A 20,581-nucleotide genomic window follows, 5' to 3' on the forward strand; every position below is an offset into this window, starting at 1 on the left:
TTCCTCTGTCCCACTCTCTGGAATTCAGTGTGGAAGCCTTTGGAATGAGACATGAAAAATGCAAGTCCCATCTGCTCGATATGGACAGTAAAGATACTTCCTGGCAGTTGTCATAAGAGCAGAGCGGAAGGCAAAATTTCACACTCCCTTTTTTATTTTTTAGGCTGCTGTATCCAAGCTGGCAGCCACCCCGCAAGCCAGTGGTGGCTGGCATTCCAATGGTGCTTCATGCACATAGGCAGATCCTGCACGGGCAGACCCCTGAGCCCCATTGATTTCCATACGACTCGCTATAGGCATGAGGGTGAACCTACTGCAGAATCCGGGCCTCAGTGTCTGAAGGGATTTGGAAGCTGTCAGGGTAAACAATGTCTCTGACTGTAAATGAACATCACTATAATCAAATGGGTAATGCTTACAGGGATGCTGTCAGCTTCGAAATCACGGCTGAGATTTTCAAAGCTCCCCATGGGATCTGGACAGCCTTTGAAAATCTCAGCCTATATGTTACAAGCAAAGCTCCTGATCCATGATACTGGCATACGAGATTATTTGTAAAACGTAATTTCCTTTTCCCTCTTTAGGGATGTTGTTTACTCTTTGCTCTCTGCTCAGATTGGGCAGCTAATGCATGCTAGCCAGTTTCAATGTGTGTGTCACACACTGGCCCGAGGCTGCTATGTTTGGATTGAAAATATTGCAGGAGGATGATGAAATCAAAACACCCCTTACCTCCCAGTTCTCTAAACTTTATCTTCTGAAAATATTTTTATTAATATTGGGTATAATTAAAAATAAGTTGGGGGGTAGGTGCTTAAACGGGAGCTGAATTCTTTGGAAAATCTGGCCCCAATTATGAGTGCTGAGCACTTCAAAATCTGGCTTGAGGAAGGATTCATTTAAAAAGGCACACAGTCAAGTTGAAATTAAGTCATCTGCAATAAAAAGTGTTAAAAAGTAGTTTCAGGGACACAAGTCTGTCCGAGAGACCCCTGCCAGGTTTTGTGCTTTTCCTATTTTAAAAAAAAAAATGATTTCCCCTCTGGTCATGTGTGTAAGACCCATACAAAGCAGAGAAAAATGACTGGCTGCAGAGGGGAAACAAATGACACAGACTCCAGACTTGACACTGCTGCAAAATGCACAAAGTAAACAAAGTAAAGAGAGGGAGAAAATTCCCTCTAATTTTTCAGCTCCAGTGATCTTAGGTATTACCAGAGTAAATAAGAAATTTTCCAGAGAGAAGTGTGAGTTTTGACTGTGTCCCTTTAATGTGAAGAAAAGAGGAACAGAGCAGAAGATCAAACAATAGCAAAGTGACAGCCAAGAAGATAAGGAGGAGCACCAGGAAAAGAGCACAATCTCCATGTATGCCTTGGCATGCATGCTGTACTGCAACATTTCATTAGCGAGATGCTCGCTCTACGCTATACATGCAGGGCATGAAACACTTCTTTTTGGCACTGACTGATGAGAGACAGTGCCACATTTAGACTTAACAAGCTGTCAATCCCATTACTGTATCTGAGTATGTGTGCCCGAATTCAGTATCTATAAAGAACTATCAGAAGTGGGTAATGCACTCTGCTTCCATTCATTAGGGATACACAAGCTCTAATTCAGGAAAAGAAAGAACACTGCTTTGCCTTGAATTATATATTTATGCCGTACCACACAAATGCCTGCACAGCCATTACAGGTGTAAAGCAGAGGCAGGATGAGACCGACGCATTTTGGAATCAGATCCAAAGAGCACCCAAGTTTGGGGTGTCCAGTCCAGGAGCCCTGGTACTGAAGTGTATGCACACTGGACATGGGCCACACACATGATGGCCCCTTCCTGGGATTTACCTTTATTGTTAACAAATCACAAGCCCAGCCAAAGCCTTCTCCTGAGCTTGGCTCCTCCTAGGTTTTCCCTGCAGGACCTCCCCTCCCTGCCCATAGTTCCTTCTTCATCACAGAGGCTTTAACCCCTCATTCTCCTCAACTGGAGCTAATAGGACTCACTGACTTGAGATCAGAGCAAGTCGGGATAAAAGAAAGCTATCTGCATCCCCATGGAGAGTAGTAGAAACTTCCCATCCTTTCAAGACCCATGCCTGGGTTAAGAACACTGTAGGATTAAATTACACTTGTTAGCCCAGTCTGAGAGCTTTTATTGCCCACTCCCATGAGATCAGGATGCAGTACACACAGGGAGCCAGACTCCATTGAAGGGTTTTTTTACTGCCACACATCACCATGGAATCCAAGCGCCTTCCACATAAAATCACTGGCACTTGTGAAGTCCCTGGCAGATTTGGGGTCTCTGGCTCTTCCCCATTTCCTCTCAAACTGCAGGTTTCTATCACAAGGATCCTGCACTGGCAAAAGAAGGAATGATCCATTTCAAACAAAATCCAGGACACAGACCTGCATGAAGCTGGACATTGTAACAAAGGCCATGCCAACTCAACAGCAGAGCAGGGCAGAGCTAGGCTGGGGGACTGAAACCCTTCCTACTTATAAACAGACTTTGAATCCAGTTCCAGCAGCCAGGAATCAAGCAGAGGGATTCTTCAGCATGAGAGCACCCCCTGCTGGCTGCTGATCCACAGCGCTAAGGAGGCCCGGGAAATTAAACAAAACTGAGCTCTTGGAACAACGAGGAGTCCTTGTGGCACCTTAGAGACTAACACATTTATTTGGGCATAAGCTTCCGTGGGCTAGAACCCACTTCATCAGATGCATGGAGTGGAAAATACAGTAAGCAGTATATATATACACGGCACATGAAAAGATGGGAGTTGCCAGTGGCAATTCTTCAACAAAAAATATTCAAAAAAAGACTCCAAAGAGAAACTGCAGAACTGGACACCATCAATTTGCAAACTGGACACCATCAAATTAGTCCTGAATAAAGACTGGGAGTGGCTGGGTCACTAAAAAAACTAATTTTCCCTCTGCTGATATTCACACCTTCTTGTCAACTGTTGGAAATGGCCGATGTCCACCTTGATTGCATTGGCCTCGTTAGCATTACAAAAGTAATTTTCCCTCTCTTGATAGTCACCCCTTCTTGTCAACTGTTGGAAATGGCCGATGTCCACCTTGATTGCATTGGCCTCGTTAGCATTACAAAAGTAATTTTCCCTCTCTTGATAGTCACCCCTTCTTGTCAACTGTTGAGAATAGGCCACTTCCACCTTAATTGAATTGGCCTCGTTAGCACTGACTGACACACACACACACACACACACACACACACACACACACACCCCGGCACGTGGTAAGGCAACTCCCTTCTTTTCATGTGCCGTATCTATATACTGCTTACTGTATTTTTCACTCCATGCATCTGATGAAGTGGATTTTAGCCCATGAAAGCTTACACCCAAATAAATGTGTTTGTCTCTAAGGGGCCACAAGGACTCCTTGTTGTTTTTGCTGATATAGACTAACACGGCTGCCACTCTGAAACCTGAGCTCTTGAAGGAAGAACAATGGGAAGGCTATAAATAATACCAAGTGCAGACACACGAATGGCTGGCGGGTTGCAGTGGGGAACAACACAGTTTCCTCAGAAGTAAACAGCAGCAACTCTCTCAGCAAAGGGCGACCATCACTGGCGCTGAAGCAGCTACACTGCAGTGAAGGTATTTTGCTGCCTGTTTCCAAAGAGCCAGCAACTTCCAGTGGCCAAGGAATGAAAGCAGCAAGTCACTCTAGGTGAACTCTGTTGCTAGCTGAAGAATAATGAGCTCCAAATGCCCCTCACTAGAGCAAAGCCCAATTCTTCCCACATTCCTGCCTGGGTTTCACCTTAAAAACTCTCAGCCAGCAAAAGCCTGGAAAGATTCTTTGGCTGCTTAGAGGAACAAGCCACCTGTAAACGCCTGTGTTCCTCTCAGTAACCAAAAATGCCATGGGTATTCACTAGCTATGCTTGCAGACTGTCCATTGAAAGCTGCCAGGAGGATGTCACGGCAACGCGCTCCTGGTCTAATGCTGCTTTTAATTATCGGATGAAGAGGAACCGGGAAGAGGCCACTTTTCAGCATCTCTCGCCTATTGTCATTTTGACTTAATTGTTTCCTGCCTCTGAAATCTTTCCGTCATCAGAGATTATCAGGCTGAAGAGGGCTCTGCAAACAACATCATTGAGGGAAGAGAAGTTTGGAAGGTTTTTTGCAGGAGTTTTTTTAAAAAACAATTAAATCCAAGTTTTATACTTGGCCTGGAATAACGTTATTTCTCTCTCACACACACACATTAAAATCTAGCACTTGAAACAGGGCAAGTTCTAGGAACCCCATTTTACAGATGGAAAAATGGAGTCACGGGGATGTTAAGGGACTTGCCCTAAGTCACAGAAGTGCACCCGCAGGGATGCACCGAGCTTTACACAGATCAAAGACACCAGACCCAGCTCAGAAGGGGAGGGACAGAGGTCAGGTGATTTACTGCCACCTTTGCAGCCCTCCCAGCTCCTGGAGCTGACCAGGGATTGATCCAGTGCCCAGCATAAGCTAAAGAAGATAACAGTCCCTCTAACCCATGCTCAGCTCCCCCCTCCCCCAGAGCTGTGACCAAATACCATAAGAAAGAAAGCCCGTACATGTCAGTGATTGCATTGGCCTACAAGACCATTAGGTCTGGCGGGCCTCTCCCGCGCCCTCCACGCCCCTCGGGGCTAGGCACACTGACTCAGCAGTAACCTTTCCCAGCTTGGAAAGAACCCAAACCTGTCCCACGAATAGCATTTCCGTGGTCAGAATCCAGCATCCCAATTAACTCATCACCACTTCAGCTGTGACACACAGCCCAGGCCAACATTGGCTTTGTGCCTAAGGACCAGGTCAGGTTTCGCAGGCTGGGGCTCGGGATATCTGTAGCAAGGGAGGTCTGACATTCAGTGCCAGACAGGTAGGCTGGGCTGGGCGGTGGATGGAGTGTTCACGGCTACCACAAACAGCTCTGACAGAGAGCAGCTGCAAGCACACTTCAGCTTCCTTCACACCTGCCATCCACGGATCTCAAACCTTCAGTTCCTCAACACTTTTGTGGGATAGGCCTCGCCGCCATTTTACAGAGGGGGAAACTGAGGCACGGGGAGGTGGACTGACCCACCCAGGGCTACTCAGTGCCCGAACCAGGATCAGAACCCAGAATGCTGGGATACCGGCATTCTAGCTATTAAACCACACTCACTCCGAAACACGCCCCAGGGGCTGTACGCTACTCGGTCGTTTCCTACCCCCACCACAGGGCTCCCACCCCGAGCTCCCCACCCGGCTCAGCTTGCCCAGGCACCGCCCCCAAGCTCACTTACTTGGGCGTGTGCGCCTCGTCCACTCGATGGCCCAGCTGGAACTCGTGCGACTTGCTCCGGTGCAAGGCCGTGAAGCCGGGGATGAGGTGAATCAGTTTCCGGGATGACGGGGGCGGCGTCCCCGGAGGTTTCAGCTTGTTTCTCCGCCTCACTGGCGGCGTGCCGGGAGGAGTCATGGTGGTGACTATGTTAGGCGTCCGTGGGGGGGTGTGAACAGGGTGCCGTTGCCGGGGGGATGGCGGCAAGGAGCGGTGGCCGGCTTCCAGCGGGGGGCACAGCCCGGGATAGCCCTCCACAGTCAGTCTCTCCACGTGGGCGTATGTCGGCCCGTGGGCCGAACCCGGGTGACAGTAGCGCTGCATACACTTGGCCTGCACTTTGGGGCTCTGGGAAAGGTGCGTTCTGATCCACTGCATGGATTCGGGCTGACACACGGGCGTGTTCTCCTTCCCCGTTTCTGGCGTCGGCCACTGGATGGTCCAGTCTTGCTTGGAAAGGCTGCCTCCTGAGGTAACAAACAAAGAGCGCCATGCAATTAGACACTGCTGGCATTAAACACACGTGCCTGATTGCAGGCCTGACTTTCAGGGGTGCTGACCAGCCCCAACTCCAGCGGATGTCAGCAAGAACTGCCAGTGCTCTGAACCTCTGAAAATCAGGCCTCCCCGGGGAGGATCTTGGTCCTTATTTACAACAGCCTAACGGAGCCAGGACCTGGCTGGTGCATCACCTGCCTCTCACCCTGTGCCCCAGCTGCTTTCGACCAGGACATCGCGACTGACAGAACAAGCTTCTGCCAGAGAACTGACTGGGCCCACATCTTAACACCTTCAGAGTTGGGTGCAAAGACCAACTTCAGTCAGAACAGAGCCAGGTTCCCTCTTAACCCCTCAGGCCTTTTGGGCGGGAGGCCGTGCATGAGGTACTGGAGAACCAACCTCCCAGGACATAGCTTCCTACCTACAGCCTGCCCAGCCAGTGCTGCTTTGAGCTGTATATTAGCCTCCTGTGATTCTACCTTTAAAGGGCACGTTCCAGCCCAAAGGACCCCAGAGGAAACACTCAAATGCAGCTGTCTCTGGAGTGGGAAACCAAGGGCAAGTAGCACAGCACAGATTTTTTGGCATGAGGTGGAGGAGGGTCAACTTTGGCCAGAATCCTAGGATTGAATGGGCCCTAGAGAATGAACTGCCTTGACCTTCTCCTTCCCACCCCGCTCCCAGAAGTAAGTGGTAGCCAATGCTTCAGTGGAGGCAGAATGGGAAAAGCTTGTCCAGCTGCTCTCTGGGCCCTAACACTGCCATCTCCAGGGCTGCCAACCTTTCAGCAGTGCTAAATGCACACGAAAACATGTCCAATTGGTTCCCGAGGCAACTTTGGGCCTGCACCCGCCCCTGCAGAACAAAGGCCCCGAGTCCAAGAGGAGCGCAGCCTTTGGGACACTCTGTGACAAGTTCAGCACGGAAGCTGAAAAGGCTCCGCGAGTCACCCATGTGCAAAGCAGGGGGCTGTTTTCACTTTAATCCCTGGAGAGCCTCGTGAGATGCACACACATAACGACCAAAGTGCTGAACGATGGTGACTGAATCACATCCTCCTCCCGAGTCCCGCCAGAGGATCCAACGCGAGCCTCTCTTGGCAGGAATTCTCTGGACACTGGGGAAATGGGCCTGCCACCTTCCAGGAGCTGACACCCTCCCGTCTGCACGAGCAGTCCTCAGCCAGAGAGAGAGAGCACTGGGCTACGGACCAGACACGGGACAAGTGTGTTCTCCTTATGGAAATGTATGGATCACCGTAGATCTGGAGGCCTCCACCAAGACCAAGGCCTCTCTGTGCTGGGTGCCGTGAAACCACCAAGAGCCCCTGCCCCAATGTAGGCAGACGAGACAGACAAAGAGAAAGAAGAGGCAGTGAGGGGAAGTGACTTGCCCAGTCCTAGCAGATCAGTGCTATAGGTCACCAACTCCCAGTTCAGAGCCTTCTCACTGTATCCCATAGACCCCACCACACACCTCACCACATGCCCTCCCCTCCCCCATGCTTATTCAGAGTAGCTATTCCCAAAGACTGAAATATGACAACAACTTACACGCAATTTCAGAGCCCCCTAGGGCTTTCCTTTCAACAATAGACGGGTTACTACTCCTTACGATTCGCATCATGGTAGCACCTGGAAGCCCCAGTCAGGGATCAGAGCCCCATTGTGCTGCGTGCTGTCCACACACAATGAGGAGACAGTCCCTGCCCCAAAGGGCTCACAGTCTAAGCAGAGAGGACAGACAATGGTTGGGAGGAAGGGAGTATTTTCCCCATCTGTATAATGGGGATCGGAGGCAGAAAGAAGATAAGTGACTTGACCAAGGTCACACATTGGGCTGTAGCAGAGCTGGAAATTGAACTCCGTGACTCAAATGTACAAATCATTTTTAAAAAGAAACGGACATGAGAGAGCAGCGGCAGAGATTCACAGGGAGGGCTGAGGTGATGGCTCCGTGCAAACAGGCACAAGAGTCACACAGCCACAAAGGGTTCGCTCGCTCAGCTCTCTTGCTTTTAAGCCACACTTGGCAGCGAAGATATTTTTTCCCCTCTGTCTTGTCTAGCACCTCCTCCACCTCTTCCCCCTTCACCCAGGTCCCATGCATCCGGCCTTCCCTTCCTTCTGCTTCTTTGTCCACTCACAGTTTCAAGTGCTGCCCAATGGATTCCACCTTTCTAAAGTGCCACCAGGACTCCAATTGTCTGACAAGCTCCAGCATCTCTTCCTCTTCCAACCCAGCCAATTCTCACTTTCACATACACACAGACACACACTATGCACTTCAAGTTCTGCAGTTTGGAGGGGGGGGAATAAATAAAAGAAGCCACACTTAATTACTGAAAGTGCCAACTAGCATAGTGATGGGTACATGTCTGTCTGCGGGGACGCTTTAGTGGTATTCAAATGATGAATCAGATTCGAGCGCTCTTGTCCCAGCTCTTTTGATCCTCTCCTCTAATAAAACCTGAATCAAAATGTAATCTTTTATTTTAAAAGGGAGATTTTTCGCCCTCCCACACTTTCTTTCATTATTAATTGCCCACCCTTTCCATGGGAATCGTTTTATTTCAAGCACTTGAGAAGAAAAGGAGGAATGGGCTTTGGAAATGAAAGGTGTAGGGTTTGATTAAAAAGAGCTTTGGGGAGGGAGGATTCTTCTGAATTGTACTGCTAAGGCATGGGGAGACATTCTTATCAAAGGGAGAGACTGGGGGTTGGGAAAGCCTGTCTTCAGATTAAAAGTTAGCAGGTGAGTGGAAGTAAGATTCTGAGAGGCTGGTGTGAACATCAGAGGAGGTTTGTAGTGCTCAAATAGCCACTTACTATTTTACTATTACTGGTTCAGAGAGAGGAGCTTTCGAAGAGTTCAGTGGCTTCTTTAGAGGAACGTGTCTGTTACCAAAAAAAAAAAAAAAAAAACGACAGCCCCAAACCACATTTTAATTCCAAACATCTTTCTGCGTCTGTTGCAGAACACAGAGGGGAGTCTTTATTGAGGATGTTGGTGCCACCATGGAGAGTCTGCTGACACACCAGCCCACACCCAGCAATGGTGGAAGAGGCTGCTGCTGCCTTCGTGTTATTAACGAAACCCATGGAATTGAGAACAAAGAGAACTGTTAAAATCTCATTTCCTTTTCACTCTTCACCCTCCATCTAGCCTGCAGGCCAGGCAATGGTGGCTGGAGAAGAAAAATCTTCACACACCAGCTCTGCAGCATTGCCATGGCAAACGCTCTGTGGGAGGAAATGGCACGGCGGCAGATCCAGCAGTCCCACCTCACTCCTTCGCAACACGGCCCATCAGCCTGAGCTCTGGGAGCTTGTACGAGAAGAGTCCTGCAGAGCAGGGGGTCCCCATGCACCTCCTCTGCCCTGCACACAGCACATGCTCACTGTGACGCGTTCCTCAGGGGACCTGAAATGGGCTGATCCAAAAGCCCGCAGACATCAGTGGGGAATTCTTTCCACTGGCTTCAACAGGCTTTGGATCAGACCCGGATTCCCAGGGCTATTTCTGAATGAGGAAGGGGTGAAGTGCAGGCAGGACACGGAGAATAGCCGAGATCTGAAGATAGGACACACCAGCTCCAAACAACAATCAGATTCTTCAGGTGACAAATGACAAATCATTCACTTAGTACGTTATAACTTGACAGAAAGGAGCTTGTTCAGGCCCAGAAATACTTGCCTCAGCGTGACATTCGCAGCCCTCCTGGGGAGCAGCCCCATGGACAGGTCTGGTGTGACTGGGAAGGTTTCCAAATGACAAGCACAGGGGGGTGGAAAACAGTACCCAGAATTGGACGGGGTCAGGGGTATGCAGGGCATTAACTGATGGCCAACGCAGGAGAGGAAATGAAGGCAAAGGACGGAAGAGGGGAAGGAAGTTGTCTCATTAAATAGAGCAGGAGAAGATGAAATGGGGAAGAGAATAAGACAACAAAGCAGTACATGCAGGAGTGAAGCCAAGGATAAAGACTCCACCAAGTCAAGCTATACTTTGTAGGTTCTACTTGAGCTGAGATTAAAGAGACAGACCTTCAGCTGATGGAAATAGACGTAGTTCCACTTACTTCATTGAGCCTGTCTGCATTTCCTTCAGCTGAAGACAGAGCTCAGAGATTTCAGTTCTAAGGACAGGTCACAAGAGTGCAAATGCTAGCCATCTAGCCCAGCCCCCTTCCAATGCAGGCCTCTTCCCTGCTAAATCTTCCCTAGGGCCTTATCTAGTCTAATTTTAAATGTCTCGAGCAATGGGGCTTCCGCCACCTCCCTCAGGAGACTACAGAACAGCCTACTGCAGCAGATAAATTATTCGGCTATTACAGTGATGAGCATGGTAGCAATGATTAGATTAGATTCAGTTCTTCAGTGGTTTTCTCCTCAAATGGCGGAGGGAGAAATCCAGGATGGCAGTGTGCAGGCTGCACTGGGGACCTCCATGGGAACTGGTAGGAACCCTTCCCTACACAACCCTCCTAGTGTAGATGGAGTGATACCACGTGAAAGAACATTAGCTTTGTAAAGAGAAGGCCTCAAAGGTCAGGAATAGCCAAAGATAATGACGTACATGTAAACCTCACCCTGTCTGAGGCAGTGCAAATGAGGTCCCTGCTTTAGTGCAGCCCACAGACTGTTTGCAGTAACAACGACAACGTAAATCCAGAGTGCCCTGAAGTCGAAGGGCTTACTCCAAATGGATGTACCATTGTAACATAGCGGAATCTAGCCCTCAGAAGGGCTGGGGTGCTGTGAAGGAGGCATTCATTTAACAATGAGCAGAGAAATCTTTTATCACAAAATATATATTTAAGAATAACTGGATTTTTAAAGCGTAATTAATCTGCAAAGAGAAGCTCAATCATTTTATGTTTGTGCCTGGCGAATTACCTGCACTCTGCCTCTATTGTAGACTCCAGCAAGTTATTTAAAATTAAGCACCCTGCCCCGGTGCAGGCTCTGCTCCTCTCTCTTGTGCTACCAGCTCACAGACAGCGAGCCAGCTAGTACCACGGCTTAGCACCTTTCATTCTCAAATCCTGCTTTGCAGGCAGCTGAGAAAGAAGCAGGGAGAGGAAAGTAGAGAGTACAGAGGACATTGCAGAGAGGAGTTGCCCCATGGCTTAGATGCAGGAGTTTTTGCAGGTATGTGGATACGAAGCTATCGGGGCAGCAGCCTGTAGGAGGTACAGGGATCTGAACTGTGCCACTGTGCAGCCATTATGTAAATGTTGGTGCTCTGGCCAGAGGTGACAGTAAGCCGGTAAGAGCCGGTGCGCCGTACCAGGACCGGCTTTCTGAGAGGGCAATTTAAAGCCCTGGGGTAGTGGCGGCGGGCTGCAGCGGGGATTTAAAGGGCCCCTGAGCTCCAGCCGCTGCTACTGCCCCGGGGCCCTTTAAATCCCCACCTGAGCCCTACTGCCCGAGCCCTGGGATAGCGGTGGCTGGGCTCCGTCGGGGATTTAAAGGGCCCCAGAGCTCCAGCCACCGCTACCCTCCCGGGGCCCTTTAAATCCCCACCTGAGCCCTGCTGCCGAAGCCCTGGGGTAGCGGCGGCAGGGCTCCGGAGGGGATTTAAAGGGCCGGGGCGGTAACGGTGGCTGGAGCCCCGGGGCCCTTTAAATCCCCGACAGAGCCCAGCCACCGCTATCCCAGGGCTCGGGCAGCAGGGCTCAGGCAGGGATTTAAAGGGCTCGGGGCTCCGGCAGCTGCTACCACAGCAGAGCCCCAGGCCCTTTAAAGCTCTGCCAGAGCCCGGGGTAGAGGTGGCAGCTGGGAGCCCCCAGGGCTCCTCAGTGATTTAAAAGGGCCTGGGGCTCTGCTGCGGCAGCGGCAGCTGGAGCCCTGGGCCCTTTAAATCGCCCCCGAGCCCCGGGGCTCCCAGCCGCCTCTGCAGCTGGTAGCTCGGGGGTGATTTAAAGGGCCATGGGCTCCCAGCCGCCACTACCGCACCTGGAGCCCTGGCCCTTTAAACCAGGGAGTTAAGGCCCTTCCTCTTCTGGTTGAGGCCACGCCTCTTCCGGTTGAGGCCACGCCCCCTGCTCAGAACTCCGGCGTACCAGTAAGTCCTCTAACTTACTTTCACCCCTGGCTCTGGCCAGCTATTAACATCACTTAGCCAATCTGAGCATGTTGTAAGGTGACTGAGAAAAACCACACAAGTTTATGTAACTCAGAACACCCACTCCACCAGCCAATAAGTGTGCAGAGATTTGCATAACTGGGAGGCTGCCAGGCAGTTGTGGGTCAGGAATAGTCCATTGGCACACCAGAGCTCTCTCTAGCTAGGACAATTCCTTCCCTAGCTAAACAGTAACAATCGTTAGACAATTAATGATGACCAACACTTCCTAAACACCAGAGTAGACTGGCCACAGGGAATCTAGCACAGCAAGACCACAACTGGTGTGTCAGCCTAAGCCACTGACAAGTAAAGGCTCCAATATTTCATTGCCAAAGAGACTGTGATGCAGCTTGCCCTGAGCATCTCAGCTCTGTCCTCTCCTCTCATTGCCTATCCGCGTTTAGCCGCTATTCATTGTGATGGCTGACGATGTCGTAACAAGATTGCTGCACTCCAGCATCAAAGTAACGGGGTATTTCAATGGTGGGTGCATCATGCCTAAAAATAACCCGGTCAAGCTTGGGGAATGTATTTTAAACACACACACAACTGCCTGCATGCACACAACACGTGCATGTACAGGGCCCTTCTCTTTGAGCAGATTTGGTGAAACAGGGAATGCATTTTAGAGCAGGAAAATACTATTTCCATAAACTATTAAATTCAAGACAATTTTATTCCATCAATAATGGGCTTTCTTGGACATTATTATTGCTCTAAGGGAAGGTGGGTCTGGCTGGGAAGAGGGCAGGAGGAAACACAAGATAGGGGAACAGAGACACAATATCAACTCCCAGTCCTGCAACTGGATTGGCATAAGCAGGCCCAGCTTCCACATGGGTTACAAGAACTTGGCCTATTGCATTGATCTATTATTCCATATAACACAAAGTAGCCACAGATATATTTTATAGAGGCAACACATTATGCCACACACAGTAGGTGGTGGAGATATCCTTGTAATCAAATGCAGAACTAGTCAATAAGCTCCATTTATTGCCCCTTCACCTGCACTCTGCCCATTAATCTGACACTCCAAATATCTGAGTAGCTCCAAATAGCCACCACTTTTCATTTTAAAAGACCTGCCAGCAATATTGCCCACCACCACCACCCCAGATGACTCTAGCTGGAGGCCCAGGCCTAGCTACACCTTCAGTCATGCACCACTCCTGGGTTAATGGTTAGAACCCTGCAAATCCACGGATATCCACTTTATATCATTTTTGCAGAGTGCGGATCGGATGCGGATACAAATGTTGTATCCGTGCAGGGCTCTATTAATGGTCTGATCTTTCCAAACCCATTACAGTTAAGAGCTTTGGGGGAGATCCCCAGCTTCCAATGGGGTGCACAGCATTTGCTTCTGGCCCTGGAAGGTCCTGAGGGGAAGGACCTTAAAATCACAGCGGAAGAGCTATTTTGAATCATTTTTAAGGTTTCTAAAATGTATCATTTGTTGTTTTTCTCTCTTTCAACATACTGTAAACTTGGACTGATGGTACCTATGGCAACCTTGCTTTTCAGACAGAGGGATAAGAAAAAAAATACCAGTAACCTTTTTATTTATAACTACAGAACTCAAAGGAAAAAAATACTAGCAATATTGTAGCATGTACTATACAAATACCAGCACGTGTTCTGTGCATGCCACATATTTCACTTCAGAAATACAGACTAATAAAACCATTAGACCAGTCCATCAGGTATTCACTCATCCTCCCTCCCTCCATCTCGTCATCATCAATTCTAGTCAAATGCTTCTCCTTCACCCCATCAAGAGGAAGACCAGATACTTGGAGGTATGCGTGACAGAAGTGGCACTATCTTTGGAAGATCTTACTAGTTAATGTATCATCGTAGCCCATGGATTGTATGCAAGTCCAGGGGGGAGCATGACCACAGCCCTCCAGGAATTAACAACAGTAGGAGACGATTAGGCAAATTCACTCAGGCTGTAACGCCTTCAGAGAGGTACCACCACTTGGTGAGGTTCACAAAGTGGATTCTTCACAAACAAATAGACAAATGAAAAGACAAAGAAGGGACTTTTGGATAAAAAGCCTCAGTTTAAACTGACTCGGGGCCTTGGTTCCGATCCAGCAAATGGACAGGACCCTCGGGCCCCCAATCCTCCCTGAGACGGGTTGCCAGGACTTTGCCCTACTGAGGTCCAATAAGACTGATGGGTAACTCTGCTAAGCTTTTAGCATGTGCCTAGGAACTTTGATTGTTCTTTAGGTTTTCATTGTAATGCTTTCACCTTATATCAGGGCTCGTAACATGGCCTGTTTCATCTAGTGGTTGGAGCCAGGAGTACAGTCAGAGTCATGGTCACATCTTGGTTGCTTATTTAATTAAAATGGTCTCTCTAATTAAGGAAGTTCCTAGGAAATCTTTGCTTTCCCACCAATCTATCAACAAGGCTACCCCCTGTTTTTTCTGACCTTATTGAAAAAACACATTTCTGTGAGGTTTCGTACAATCTTTTTCTCAAAACCCTAAGAAAACTACTCTATAACTTTTAAATACAAAACCTAAAGAGTGGTGCTAACCATCTGTGTCCCTTTAAATATACCCAAATATCCCAACTAATGAGTCTGCATTTAGCCACATCCCCAAAGTGTGTGTGTTATATTCTCATCTGGATGCTTAGGGAGTCAGTCATGTGCATGAAACCAACCCATCTTAATGAAGAGGTATTAGTCATTATGTAAGTGACAAATGGAAGCCATCTATCTCTCCATTCAACTCATCTGGAGAGGGAATGGATTTTTGGGCCGGGGGGGCGGACGGGGGCAATCTTCATTATTTCAGAGCTGGTGTATTTGTCTGATAATTGCACTGGTGAGCCAGGCGTGATGAATTGCCTGTGCAATTATTACAGTAGGTTTCCCTTGTTTAGATGCTGAATATTAATATCGTTTTTTAAGAGAGACGATTTCTAGTGTGCGGCAATTTCAGCTGAATTATCCCCCCTGGCCCCCTAGCTAAACAATATAGGGCGTTAAGCAAGAGCAAACTCCTGTCATGGTGATTTACTGGTGTGGGCACAGAAAGAGAGTGGGAAGAAATGCAGCCTTCGCTCCATTAATAAACCCGCAGAGTGACTGGGACGGCAGGGGCCTTTTCCAACACCATGAGCGCAAAAAGCCCCTCACAGGAGAAAGAGAAAAATGTACAGGACGCTCTGACTCCTCCAAGTTCGGGGCTGACAGGCATCCTCTCGCCTCCCACCGCAGCTGCAGAGACACCTATCACAAGGAGCGGCCTTTGAGGGCTCATCTGCCAGCGAGCCACTGACATGTCTTGAGGAAATGGCTACGTGGGGACATGGGTGACCTTTTATCCCCGACACAGAGCTTTGAAGCCTTAGAGCTCTGCATAAAGAGGATGCAAAATAGATGCGCTCTCTTTCTCATTCGTCATTTATTAAGCAGCGTGGCTTCCCAGAACGACTTGGGTGACAGCTGCCCTGTCTCTGGGCTAAGTTGTCCATCTTTCGCGCACTCACTTTCTCAGATTTAATTAGAGGAGGAGAAGCCCCTTATGAACCATTCCATTAAAAAAACTAATTGGAGAAACAGAAGAGACTGTGCCTGCCCTCGGTGAAGTACCTGCACTTACAACAAAAAGGCCGGGAAGCAGCAGGGTTCCATAGAAAAGCTCTTTTTCCTTTTTAAATGAAGGGTGTTTTGGGTCTGTCTCTGAGCCGACCCACGTCAATGATGTCAGTGGGGGCTTTGCCATTGACTTCATGGAGTGCAGGATCAAGTCCCATGATAAAAGGACACATAAGGGGATAGGCCAAAATCTAAGCATAGCGTACTGTCATTTACATGGCAGGGAATCTTCAACAGGTCATCATCCGTCTGCCAGTCTACTCATAACTCTACTTAATTCAACCCCGCTCAAGCATTAGCGAGTCTGTTCAAAGGGCCGAGAAGCCATTTATGCCACAGAAGGGCTGACTTTCCGAACCCAGCCTCCAAAATGGTACCTCCACACATTGCCCCTGCACATCCAGGCATTTCTCTGAGTGCAGAAGTGTTCAGACTTCCAACTCCCCAAGGCAGATGTGGGGCGCACAGAACTTGTGAGCACAGGCTCAGGGCCTGCCTGACCACTTGACTCCCTTATCTATATATTTTTAACCTCACCATTTTTTCATGATCGTTCCAATTTCCCCATAAGAGGCTTATTTTTCTTCTTCTTCTTACTGAGTTTATCCTCTTCCACTGGGTAAATATGGATTTAAGCTAACGCTTTTTGGCTTAAGATTTGACCTCGGTATCTCTTTGCCGTTCTCCCATCTCTTTTATTCACATCCCACTTCAAGTTCCAATTTTCTTCTCATCGCCTTCACTACCTCCAAATGCACACACACACACACCCCTTAAAGAGCCAGGATTGACTGACAAATATACGACAACAGATCATTTTCCCCCTTAGATAATAAGCTCCGCTCACAATTCACAAGTCACACACCATTAATTCTGAAATCCACAGCACCTCTACTGGGATCTCATGTAATATTAAATATTAAATGAATCCTGTTTTGAATCCAAAATCAGTGTTTTATCTGCCACTACAATATTGCTTCCAAGTCTAAGGTTTCATAGCCATGATGGAGAAGAATCTTTTACACGCATGTTAACCCAATAAGCAGGTTTTTAATAACCTGTGCACACTATATTTCATGTACTAACATGCTTTAGCTTGTAAGCTATTCAGGGCAGGAACTGCATTCTGAAACTGTTCTTTACAAGCATATTGTCAGCATTTAACACTCCACCATAGAGCGCAGTAGGTGTATACAGCTAAACCCCCAAAATTAAAAACTTGGCCTAAATCACAGCCCATGTCAACTGCACAGTCAAGCATAAAGGTCAAGTGCCCTGTCCCCAGCCCAGTCCACTAAGCCACAACTGCCCTCTGGTTGACTCCAGGCAAGGTTATCAAATCCAACTCCATGGACTTCCACAGAGCCTCCTATGACCATTTGTGATGCATAACCTTGATTTGCTTAAACAGGTCCTTGGCGGGTATGAGACCCTCTCCATCCCTCCATCCTAATCTAACTGCCTGGGAGATTGAGTAGCTGCTGAATATTGAAAATCATTCTTGTAGAGCTTCATTATGCTTTACATGTGATACATGCAATAATGACCTGTTTTCTCTTCCCCTGCCCTTCCCCCCACACCATTTCCCATGGGAAATTAGATGGCTCTAAGTCAGGACTCAAAGAGAGATGGATGGAAGGGGTTAACAGCGTCCCTCATTCCAACTTTGTTAATATAAATCTTGGCTTCTAAAGATTGATTCTACTATTGTACCTGTGACGAAAACACACAATGGTTTAAAGAGGCAGTAATCCATTTATAAATTAGGACCTTAAGTACAGCTTTTTTGTTTAAGACTCAAGGCATATATAAAATATATACCAGAAAATACACCATAGGGTATATTTTAATTTATTCCAGTGGGTTCAGGAAATCCAGCATAACACAGACCTGAGGTTTATTTTCACATCTCGCAAAAATACATTTTAACATATAGAACATATTTTAACCTAAGAGTGAACAAATTGATCCTCTGCATACTTGTCAGTTGGAAAGTAGCACCCAGAAAATACAAGTGTCCAAATGACTCTGCTGTGATGGTCAAATGTTCTTGACCACTAGATTGGATGGGGCAGTCCTTAGATGCAGTGGAGATGGGCAAAGGGAGTTGTTCTATTAGCCTTCCTAGTCTCCACGTGCCATCTGGTCCCTTTCTCCTCTGTTCCCTTTCACCATATTTCACTGCCAGAGACCGTAACACCCACGTATGTCACAGGCACAACTTAGTCAGGGGACCCAGTACAGTAGGATTCCAGTTAGCACTGACGCAGCTTTAGCCACGTTCTATAGCCAGACTAGAGGCTTGGACATATCCAAGTGTAGCAACCAGGCCCCCGGACTTGATTGCACGTGGAGCGTAGATAGGCCCTACTCTGGGCTATCGAAACACACCGATGCCTCGTCGTAGCCTGGCAGAGTTCTATCGTGATCCAACCACATCCACGATGGGGAGCAAAGCCATGTTAGATCTGGGGACGGGAGAGTTTGATGGAGTCTAAGCATTTGTGTACAGCTCCAGCCATTTGTTCAGTTCACAAAGCTACTATCCGCTTGGCAGCATTAGGTTCCTGTAATTTTAACTTTAAACGAATATTTTGAAAAGTGAGAGCCTGTGATCTGTATCACAGACTGAAGAGCCAATCCTCCCCCTCCCCCACTAAAATTAGGCTAGTCCTCCTGGGCATCCTTGCAGGTGTGTAAATCACGAAGGGGAAGTCTGGTGGCTAAAGCAACTACGTTCGTTTCAATTCCCAGCTCTGCCCAGGGTCCCTGTGAAACTTTGGGCACATCGCTTCATCTTCCTATGCCACCGCTCTGCCATCTGTACTGTGGGGGTAATACTTCCCTTCCTTCATTGCATGTCTGTTTAGACTTGTATGTTGTTCAGAGCAGGGTCAGTCTTGCTACGTACATGTACAGCACCTAGCACCATGGGGCCCGTTTTCAGTTAGCTGCTACCGGAATACAGCAGACCAACTGCTACCTCTGCTCCCCCTAAGGGAGATATAAACACAAGAGCTTTTTCAGTTGGAATCAGATTTTCAAGCCACCAAAGTCTGCGTAACTTCAACACTAGACTGACCAAATCCCATTGCCTCTCCACAGCCCCATTTGGCTACAGCTGTGTTTAAACCAAGCTTAGGGCAGGGCAGACATAGCCTTAGCTCTCCCAGCCTTTTGAATATGCAATATCTCTGGTCGCTTTGCGTTGCCCTACGTACAAGCAGTTGCTGGGCAGCCAGTGGATTCCAGCACCCTTTCATCCAAACACAGACAGCAGCCAAAGATGAGAGTTTGTTCAGAGCTTCGCAATTCCTACTGGACTTGAGCCTGTGTCCCCCAGTCTCTCTCTCTCTCTCAGGCACTGAAGGCGGCCCTTGGATGTCTGGTGCCTGCTCTGTTCTCTGGGCTGAGCAAACAGCAGGGAAAGGCAAATCAGATCCAAACACCCCTGCCCCTCCCAAACAATGCAGTGCCTGAGACCAAACTATTAGAAATGCAAAACTGCACTGGACGGTGTGACCCTCCCACCCTTTGCATATTCAGCATGTGCCAATCAAGAGGCACGGAAGCCCCAGCGAAACCCGACGCTGTGGCCTGCAGAATAATATTGCTTTGTACCGGACATCAGTGGAGGGGAAACATCATTGTCATCCACCAAGGTCTGAGCCTCGGGAAAGAAAAAAATAACCACAAAGAGGAAAGGATAAAGTCACCTTCCAGCACTCGTGGAGTAACTCTCGGCTGGCAGGTATGTCCTCCAGAGCCCAGGACTCTGCTTCTCATATCACAGTGCAGATTACAAAGGGGAGACCACCACAGAGCTACAGAGTCCCTCTTGCCACAGGAAGTCTTACAGGGAAAGTGTTCAAGCTACTCTGTGCTTTCATGTTCCCTGGCTAGGAGGGATTCTAGGATGAGGGGCTTGCAGTCATGCAGCCTCAGGCTGTGATCTGCCCACATCTCCTAAGAAGCCAAGTCAGGTCTGGTCAGTGCTGAGATGGGAGACTGCCCAGGAGCATCCAGAGTACCTTGGTGATTCAGTAAGTGACGCTATTCCATCTGAGTCAATACTGGTAGGAGCACACATTAAAATTAAAAACAACACAGAGAGGGGAATTATCCAGATCAGTGGTTTTTCCATCAAGCTGGGGGTGCACAGACCATGTCTAAGATTTCCAAAGGGGTCTGCACCTCCATTTGAAACTTTTAGAGGTTGACAAATGAAAAAAGGTTAGAAACCACAGCGCTAAACTGCTCTAGGTCTCAAACAGGGAGTGGATCAGCTTCAGCTCCTGGCGTGGATGAAGGTTCCCAGGGGTCCTTGCATCATTCGCACTATCCCTATTTCAACTGCTCCCTCTCCCCTACCAGGGTTCGCACCTTTTGGACAGTCCCATTAGACCTGATCATGATACGACTGCGGATGACTTGTAACTGAGACCAGCAAATCTAGGCAGTGGTTTTAGAACCCTTTTCAAGCAAAGATAAAAAACCCTAGAGGACAAAGACTTATCAAGATTTCGCACTTATCTAAAGTGTCAGAGCGCTCTATGAGGATGGATCAAGTGCCACTAGCCCCATTGTACGAAGGCAGAAATGGAGGGCACAGAAATTAGGCTTGTAAACCAAAAAACTTCATTCAGAAAGTGTTAGTTGCTAAGCTGGTAGGTGTGTTTGAACAGCTAATGCCCCACAACGGCATCGTGCTCTTTACACAAAGCCTACAGATAGTCAACAGGCAAACGGTGGGCTAAATCCAGATCTTCAAATGCTTTTGAATGGACACCCCCCCCCGCCCCCACCCCAAAAATGTATTTACTTATTTTTTTATTAGGATTTTCTGTGGAGTCTGGACCATGACTATACCTTGACCAAGAAATTTGGACCTTGACAAAAAAATATTGACTACCCCTGGTCTGTACCTTTTCAAAACCCAAATGTTATGTTGTCTGGAAACAACTAAGGGATCC

General features: G+C 48.2%; 1 protein-coding gene across 1 annotated transcript in view; it reads right to left on the reverse strand.

The window, feature by feature from the left end:
• The window catches only part of KSR2 (kinase suppressor of ras 2), a 271,742-nt gene that overhangs the window by 197,557 nt on the left and 53,604 nt on the right, over positions 1-20,581 (reverse strand). The window contains exon 4 of the mRNA XM_077835018.1: positions 5,315-5,819. Coding sequence (XP_077691144.1) covers positions 5,315-5,819 — 505 coding nt within the window. The remainder of the gene's footprint in view (positions 1-5,314; positions 5,820-20,581) is intronic.

Source organism: Eretmochelys imbricata, chromosome 15, assembly GCF_965152235.1.
Source record: "Eretmochelys imbricata isolate rEreImb1 chromosome 15, rEreImb1.hap1, whole genome shotgun sequence".
NCBI classification, from domain to species: domain Eukaryota; kingdom Metazoa; phylum Chordata; order Testudines; family Cheloniidae; genus Eretmochelys; species Eretmochelys imbricata.